The sequence below is a fragment of the Triticum aestivum genome, chromosome 7D (assembly GCF_018294505.1).
Source record: "Triticum aestivum cultivar Chinese Spring chromosome 7D, IWGSC CS RefSeq v2.1, whole genome shotgun sequence".
NCBI classification, from domain to species: domain Eukaryota; kingdom Viridiplantae; phylum Streptophyta; class Magnoliopsida; order Poales; family Poaceae; genus Triticum; species Triticum aestivum.
This window is the reverse complement of record NC_057814.1, coordinates 618,691,817-618,700,998: the sequence shown is the minus strand read 5'-3', so window position 1 is coordinate 618,700,998 and position 9,182 is coordinate 618,691,817. Positions and strand designations below refer to the sequence as shown.

The 9,182-nt window shown below is 45.3% G+C and overlaps 1 protein-coding gene across 1 annotated transcript; it reads right to left on the bottom strand.

Annotated features, from left to right (window-relative positions):
* Positions 1-1,204: 1,204 nt before the first annotated feature.
* On the bottom strand, positions 1,205-2,490 carry LOC123168954 (thaumatin-like protein 1b). Its single transcript, XM_044586815.1, has 3 exons — positions 2,433-2,490; positions 1,570-2,260; positions 1,205-1,265 (listed from the first exon to the last, which is right to left on the bottom strand). The coding sequence occupies exons 1-3, from the start codon at positions 2,488-2,490 to the stop codon at positions 1,205-1,207; spliced, it is 810 nt and encodes a 269-aa protein (XP_044442750.1).
* Positions 2,491-9,182: the final 6,692 nt, after the last annotated feature.

Sequence of the window (9,182 nt, the reverse complement as noted above, 5' to 3'; positions counted from 1 at the left end):
CTATGCAAAATGACTGTTATGCACGGAATAGTTTAGTTGCTAAATAATTAAATGAAGTTTATCTACAAGAAGTTAATCACATCTGCATTGGGATTTTAGTTACTATACATCCTTTCATGAACCTAGCATTGTATTTAAGCATTTGTGCACTAAAAAATGCCTTGCATGGAGAGTTGGGACCCATAGGTTTGTCGCATAATACAATAGTTCATTTCAAAAAAAAATCTGAAAAAAAATACAGATATAGATGAAGGCATAATGCACATATAATTTCAGGACGAAATACGTTGAAACGAGGGCTGCGCAAAAAAAAAATCTAGAGCTTTTTAACACATGATACTATTCACCCTCTCAGATCATGAATTTGTCTTTTTTGTACATGTCGCATTTCAGCGTATTTCATCTTGAAATTTTACACACATACACCTTACATCCTTCTTTATTTGTATAATTTTTTCCAGAAAACGTACTTCATCCTGAAATTTAATACACATACACCTTACATCCTTCTTTATTTGTAGAATTTTTTCAGATTTTTTTGAAACCGGAAATTTTGAATTTTGATTTTTTCAAAAAATCTGCCTCCATGGAGGCCGAGATAAAAAACGCCTCTCCCATTTAAGGGAAATTGCTTTTGGAGGCCGAGCTCCATGGAGGCCACAAATGAAAAATTAAAAATTCATATTTTTACACATAAATTTTTTTCGAAAAAAATACAGATATAGATGAAGGCATAATGCACAAGTGTGTCAATTTTCAGGACGAAGCACGTTGAAATGAGGGTTGTGCAAAAAAAAATCTAGGGCTTTTAAACACATGATACTATTCACCCTCTCAGGCCATGAATTTTTCTTTTTTGTACAGGTCAACGTATTTCATCTTGAAAATTTACACACATACACCTCACATCCTTGTTTACTTGTATAATATTTTTCAATTTTTTTTGAATTTTTCAAAAATCCGGCCCCTATGGAGATAAAACGCCTGTCCCATTTAACAGAAATTTCTTTTGGAGGCCGAGCTCCATGGAAGACTCCAAATACAAAATTACAAAATCATGAAAATTCATATTTTTACATTTCAAAAAATTCCGAAAAATACAGATCTAGATGAAGGCATAATGCACAAGTGTCAATTTTCAGGACGAAATACATTTAAACGAGGGCCGCGCAAAAAAAAAAAGCTTTTTAACAAATGATACTATTCACCCTCCCAGACCATGAATTTGTCTTTTTTGTGCAGGTCGCATTTCAGCGTATTTCATCCTGAAATTTTACACACATACACCTCACATCCTTGTTTACTTATATAAAATTTTCACATTTTTTTCAAACTGAAAATTTCGAATTTCAAAATTTTCAAAAATTCGACCTCCATGTAGGCCAAGATCCAAAACGCCTCTCCCTTAATTTAAGCTTAATATAATATAATTCGTTCATATGCCGCAAGTCCACGACGACAAGCCGTGCATGATGCATGCTACGCTGTCCACATGCACACGTCCAGAAAAAGAAGCGATCGAAATGTGCCAAATGGCCACGACGTGCCGAGCACGTCCAACGAGCGTACCTCGACCCGCCGGCGGGGCAGAACACGACGCCGTAGCCGGCACTGCCGCCGGCGCACGTGAACGTGGACGTCGCGTCGTCGTAGGCGTAGCTGTAGGCGCGCGGGCACGCGGCCTTGAACAGCCGCGAGTAGCCCGTGGGCGCGCACGCCGCCGGCGTCCCGTGCGCGCCGTTGCAGCAGTACGCCTCCGTCCCGAACGCCTCGCACGCGCTCCGGCACGCCACCGTCGCGCCGGCCACGATGACGCGCAGCTCCGGCGGGCACTGCGCGTTCAGATCGGTGGGGCAGTCTGTGGTCGGGCAGCTCCCGTTTGCCGGCGCGACCAGCACCGGCAGGTTGAAGCCGTCGACGAGGCTCACGTCGTAGAAGTCGTCGCCTCCGATGGAAGCGAGCGTGAACTCGGCCAGCGTGGCCGGCGGAGCGGCGCCGCGGCCGGAGCACTCGACTGTGCCAGAGCCGCAGTCACCGGTAGCACAGGCGAAGCCGGCGCCAGAGGAGGAGCTCTGCACGCAGAGCGTGCGGCCCCACATGCGGCCGGACCAGCCATCGGCGACGGCCACGGCACGGGACTCGCCCGGGGAGAGCGCGAAGCCGGTGGTGGACGGCGGCGCCACGCCGGCGTTGGAGAGGATGCCCGGCCACACAGTATAGGCGCAGTTGTTCTTCACTGTGAACGTCGAAGGCCTTGCTCCTGCTGGCCATTAAGTACAAAATTCATACATTGGTGATTGGTCCATTGATCAGATACAAGCTTAACTAATGGTAACTGGAAATTTAACACAAAAATTAAGAAGTGCATTAACGAACTTATTAAGTGGCACAAGAACACAAATAAAGAGTGATTAATGTTAACTACAGTGTACCTTTGAGGAAGCCGAAGCAGAGCAGAGAGAGCAGAGGGAGAAGAAGTGCTCCTCCCATGGAGCCGGAGGAAGAGAGGGAGAGCAGAATGGATCAAAACTTGAGCGAGATGATGACACAAAAATTAATGATGACACAAAAATTAACAATTCTTAACATGTTCATGCATCATGCATGTGATGCGATCATCTAATTGCTGATTACCTGGCCTATTGCTGTCAGGAGCTACTAAACTAAGGGATGGAGGAAGCTAAGAAACATGCAAGAAAGGTTCATTCGATCTCCAAAGTTGATTTTCTGTATAAACTATTAAGAGACGCGACATAAAATGTGGTTTGCATATTGCAAGTTAGGTGAGCCCACTAGTAGAAAAAGGGCCTATTGTCCCGGTTCGTGAGGGCCTTCTGTCCCGGTTTATGAACCGGGACTAAAAGGTCGTTACTAATGCCTTTGGCCTTTAGTTCCGGTTCTTACACGACCCGGGACAGAAGGTCCTCCACGTGGCCGCTGCGGCCAGCCCAGGACGGGGGGCATCCACGCGTCAGCATCTGGCTGGAGCTGAGGTTTTTTTTTGAAAGGGGCTGATTTAGGGGTTTTGGGGGTTAATTTAGGTTGTTATTAGGTAGCTATTAGAGAGAAGTGTCCTCTCTTATATCTCCGTGCTTGGTTTACCAAGGCTACGTACTGCTATGCCTAAACATGGCTTAGATTGAAGTGAAGGCAACATGTGGTGCATGTCGAAAGTAATACTAATCCTAACTTGATCAAGTTTGGATTGTACTACTTTCGACATGCACCACATGCATGTTGCCTTCACTTCACTTCAATCCATGTTCATTTCACCCGCTGATATATAATAACTCTTCATGCGCGCATCATGCATCATCATATATAATAACAAGTCCTACTAATCATCATCATACAACTTCTACTCGTTATTAATAACAAGTCATACGATCATCATCCTCATAGTCATCGAACCAACCCTACTTAATTGTTCTTAGCACATGATCATCAGTATTAGGTAGGACCGAAATACCCTCTTTAAGGTAAAATAGCATAAAACAATATAGACCCTGACTCTCCATTATGGAGAATGGAGATCATCATGTCTCCAATTCTTGCGCTTCGCTTCCTTCTGCTTCCAAGAACCTCCTTGCGACTGTCCATACATTTTTTTCCATTCTTTGATTTGCATGTCTTCACTTCTTTTAGAAATCCGGTATGGACAGTTGAGATTCGTAGGATGACCTGGTTGTATGTTCAAAACATCAAGCCTACCATTCTGATACATCAAATGAGGCACACAATCCTCTGGGATTATCTGTTGAAAAACATAGTAATAACTTCATAGTTAGCAATGATGTACTAGTTTTAGAAGTATGCAAAATATGCACGGATGTCATAATAGTAAGAAATCTTACCAGGGTATCTCCATAGTAGTTACCGTAGTTCAACACGTGCACTAGTGGCACGTATTGACCATAATGTGGAGGAGTTTTACAATAGATATTGTAATTTTCAAGATCAGTACAAAATCCGACCAGATGAGTTTTCTCCTTATAAGTTAACTCAGAGACATCGGTGTAGTAGGTTCTGTCTACCATGTTCCGCACATTGTTTGAACAATCAAAATAAGATGTCAATGAAAATAAGCTGTCAACTATTTTGAAATGAACAATATAAATTAGCTATTAACTATTGAGAAACTCACATAGCGGTAGAATTGGAGGCGTATCAACAAGGAACCAAATGTCCATATTGTCTTGCTCGATGTCAGGATCACTAAGATCCATGGTGACAAGCATACCCTCATCAAAACCATACATCTTGCAAAATGCTTTTCAATTTTTGCAACCAAAATGGGTTACCCTCTCAGAGTTATACAGATTTACTTCAAAATCTATATCATGATGGGTCCTTAGGTGAATTTTCTTTGTTTCCATACTTTCATGGTCTTCAAAACTCATCCTCTCCAAGACGTAGCGTCTTGCATGGCATGGGATAAGCTAGCCGAATTGTAAAAGATGAAAAATACACGTTGAAATAGTTGAAGTCGTGCTTAATTACGAAAAAATAACACTTGTCGTCGTTGCGTACCGTCTCAACATCGAAGGTCTCCTCCAGCTTAATACTGAAGCGCCGATCTTCGTCCAGGTGAGGCCTGTCGCACTGACCTCGGTCGTCGTGGCACTAGTCGCACTCCCCCAGGAGACTTTCGTCGTCCGAGTACGACATTTCCTATGTTCATAATTCAAATATTAAACGTCTACAATTAAATATATGTACTAAAAAACCTAAGTTAGATCATTATTATTCATCACGGGTTGACTATCGGTTTGTCAAGTCTTTTCTTGAAAACTCTCAGCTCACGTGGTGTATACATTCGACCGTTGGTGATGGTCGCTCCTCCATTTGTCCCCGAGTGCATTACACCAAAATGTCTAGCACACGGGAACAAAGGAGAAGCGACCCCCACGACAACAGTCGGGATTCTTCGTCCTCTCATATATATATGGTGGAACTCTCCCTCACTGATTCCTCTCTGAAATTTGCGACCGTCGGTGATGGTAGCTCCTCCTTTCGTTCTCGAGTGCATTACACCAAATTGTCTAGCACACGGGAACGAAGGAGAAGCTACCCCCACGACAACAGTCGGGATTCTTCGTCCTCTCATATATGGTGGAGACTCGACAGACTTACAGTCAACCCGAAATATCCTTTAATTATCTTTCTAAAAGAGGATTTGGCTGGTCTCACCTCGATGTCGGAGGGGGCGGTGACGGGGACGACGGCGGGGATGATGGAGGGGCCGGGGGCTCCTAGATTTCTGTGAAAACAAAAACCCTATAAGCTATCAACTAATCATAGTGCTCTCCAATTTTAGCATTCAAAGTAGGAGTAGTTTTCCACTTTGAGCATTCAATAAGCAAAATCAAATCACAAAATAAAGTAGTATTCAAATTAGGATGCATTCAATTATAAGCAAAACTACATCATCTCCATGTGTTCGTACATCGTCGAATATTATCACTAATACACCTCGAATACTATCATACATATAGCATCGCTAGTACAGCTAGAACAGTAGCGCCCGACGGGTATCGGCGCGGGCGGTGGACATCCGAAGGGACGGAACCATCACAGGATCATAGCTCCATGAGATCCCTGAAGAACCTGCCAGGTATTGTCGAACCTGCCCTCCAACGCAACCATGTAGCGACGGACGTGCTGGTCCTCCTCGCTGACACGGTGACGTACCACCTCCGTGGTGTCCGGAAGCCTCGGCACCGTCACTGGCCCACGCGACCGCCACAAAATAAGGATCGGGTCAACGATGGGCTGGCTCCTCACCAACCTACGCCCACCGGAAGGTAGCACCTCCCAAAACCAGCCCGGCGGAGCCCAGTGCCGGACATGGCCCCTCTGATCAAGCCGGCCTCCTCCGCCGAGTGGACGACAAGGATGCGGGATAGGCATCGTCGACGTCGATGCGGGAATAATTGCTTTAACTAAAAAAACAAACTAGTTCTATTAATTTCCTTGCTAAAAATAAACTAGTTTTGTTAAATCAACTAGTTGAACTACTAATTAAGCACTTACTATAAATAAAATAAAGTAGTTTTATTAATTAATCAACTAGTTCAACTACTAAGCACTTACTATAAATAAATAAAATAAAGTAGTTCTTACTAAAAATAAACTACTTCTATATATAGTAAAATTTAATAAAATAGTTTTATTAATTAATCAACTAGTTCAACTACTAAGCACTTACTATAAATATATAAAATAAAGTAGTTCTTACTAAAAAATAAACTACTTCTATATATAGTAAAATTTAATAAAATAGTTTTATTAAATCAACTAGTTCAACTACTAAGCAGTAACCTAAAATCGTTATCTACTAATAATTAACCTCAATAAAAAATTAATACATATATGAAAAAAACGTATATAAACAAAAAAATTCTATGAACATTATATTCATACATACATAGCCACATCCATTCATCATATAGCTACCACATATATATATATATATATATATGCATTATATATATGAAAAAATACAATGAACAAAAAAATAATACAAATTATATAAAAAAAATAAACAGAGCCGTGGCGACGGCGTAGGCGGCGGAGGGCGACGGCGTGGGTGGCGGAGGGCGACGGCGACCGCGGCGGGCCGGGGACGGAGGGCGACGGCGATGGTGACGTACGGGCGACACGGCTCGGGGGCGCGCGGCGGAGGGCGACGGCGACAGCGGCAGGGGGCGGAGGACGACGGCGACGGCGGCAGGGGGCGGAGGACGACGGCGACGGGCGACGGCGTGGGCTCGGGGGCACGGGCGACGGCGGCGGGGCAGCCTTGTTGGAAATATGCCCTAGAGGCAATAATAAATGGTTATTATTATATTTCTTTGTTCATGATAATAGTCTATTATTCATGCTATAATTGTATTGTCCGGAAATCGTAATACATGTGTGAATACATAGACCACAACCTGTCCCTAGTAAGCCTCTAGTTGACTAGCTCGTTGATCAACAGATAGTCATGGTTTCCTGACTATGGACATTGGATGTCATTGATAACGGGATCACATCATTAGGAGAATGATGTGATGGACAAGACCCAACTTAAGCATAGCATAAAAGATCGTGTAGTTTCGTTTGCTAGAGCTTTTCCAATGTCAAGTATCTTTTCCTTAGACCATGAGATCGTGCAACTCCCGGATACCGTAGGAGTGCTTTGGGTGTGCCAAACGTCACAACGTAACTGGGTGACTATAAAGGTGCATTACGGGTATCTCCGAAAGTGTCTGTTGGGTTGGCACGGATCGAGACTGGGATTTGTCACTCCGTGTGACGGAGAGGTATCTCTGGGCCCACTCGGTAATGCATCATCATAATGAGCTCAATGTGACTAAGGCGTTAGTCACGGGATCATGCATTGCGGTACGAGTAAAGAGACTTGCCGGTAACGATATTGAACAAGGTATTGGGATACCGACGATCGAATCTTGGGCAAGTAACATACCGATTGACAAAGGGAATTGCATACGGATTGATTGAATCCTCGACACCGTGGTTCATCCGATGAGATCATCGTGGAGCATGTGGGAGCCAACATGGGTATCCAGATCCCGCTGTTGGTTATTGACCGGAGAGGCGTCTCGGTCATGTCTGCATGTCTCCCGAACCCGTAGGGTCTACACACTTAAGGTCCGGTGACGCTAGGGTTGTAGAGATATATGTATGCGGAAACCCGAAAGTTGTTCGGAGTCCCGGATGAGATCCCGGACGTCACGATAGGTTCCGGAATGGTCCGGAGGTGAAGAATTATATATAGGAAGTCAAGTTTCGGCCACCGGGAAAGTTTCGGGGGTTACCGGTATTGTACCGGGACCACCGGAAGGGTCCCGGGGGTCCACCGGGTGGGGCCACCTGTCCCGGAGGGCCCCGTGGGCTGAAGTGGGAAGGGAACCAGCCCCTAGTGGGCTGGGGCGCCCCCCTTGGGCCTCCCCCCATGCGCCTAGGGTTGGGAACCCTAAGGGGGGGGAGTTCCCCCTTGCCTTGGGGGGCAAGGCAACCCCTTCCCCCCTTGTGGCCGTCGCCCCCCCTTGAGATCCCATCTCTTGGGGCTGGCGCACCCCCCCAGGGGCCTATATAAAGGGGGGGAGGGAGGGCAGCAACCTACAGCCTTCGGCGCCTCCCTCCTCCCCTGCAACACCTCTCTCTCTCTCGCAGAAGCTCGGTGAAGCCCTGCCGGAGACCCGCTACATCCACCACCACGCCGTCGTGCTGCTGGATCTCCATCAACCTCTCCTTCCCCCTTGCTGGATCAAGAAGGAGGAGACGTCGCTGCACCGTACGTGTGTTGAACGCGGAGGTGCCGTCCGTTCGGCACTCGGTCATCGGTGATTTGGATCACGGCGAGTACGACTCCGTCATCCACGTTCATTGGAACGCTTCCGCTCGCGATCTACAAGGGTATGTAGATCCACTCCTTTCCCCTCGTTCCTAGTAGACTCCATAGATGCATCTTGGTGAGAGTAGGAAAATTTTAAATTATGCTACGATTCCCAACAGTGGCATCATGAGCCAGGTCTATGCGTAGTTACTATGCACGAGTAGAACACAAAGAAGTTGTGGGCGTTGAGTTTGCCAATTCTTCTTGCCGCTACTAGTCTTTTCTTGTTTCGGCGGCATTGTAGGATGAAGCGGCCCGGACCGACCTTACACGTACTCTTACGTGAGACAGGTTCCACCGACTGACATGCACTAGATGCATAAGGTGGCTAGCGGGTGTCTGTCTCTCCTACTTTAGTCGGAACGGATTCGATGAAAAGGGTCCTTATGAAGGGTAAATAGAAATTGGCAAATCACGTTGTGGTCATACGTAGGTAAGAAACGTTCTTGCTAGAAACCTACAAACCACGTAAAAACTTGCAACAACAATTAGAGGACGTCTAACTTGTTTTTGCAGCAAGTGCTATGTGATGTGATATGGCCAGAAGATGTGATGAATGATATATGTGATGTATGAGATTGATCATATTCTTGTAATAGGAATCACGACTTGCATGTCGATGATTATGACAACCGGCAGGAGCCATAGGAGTTGTCTTTATTATTTTGTATGACCTGCGTGTCATTGAATAACGCCATGTAAATTACTTTACTTTGTTGCTAAACGCGTTAGCCATAGAAGTAGAAGTAATCGTTGGCGTGACGACTTCATGAAGACA

Coding starts and splice junctions, on each gene's coding strand:
- LOC123168954 (XM_044586815.1), bottom strand. CDS start 2,490: ATGGGAGGAGCACTTCTTCTCCCTCTGCTCTCTCTGCTCTGCTTCGGC. Junction 2,261..2,432: donor CTGCTTCGGCTTCCTCAAAG/GTACACTGTAGT, acceptor AATGGCCAGCAG/GAGCAAGGCCTTCGACGTTC. Junction 1,266..1,569: donor TGCCCCGCCGGCGGGTCGAG/GTACGCTCGTTG, acceptor GTAAAATTTCAG/GATGAAATACGCTGAAATGC.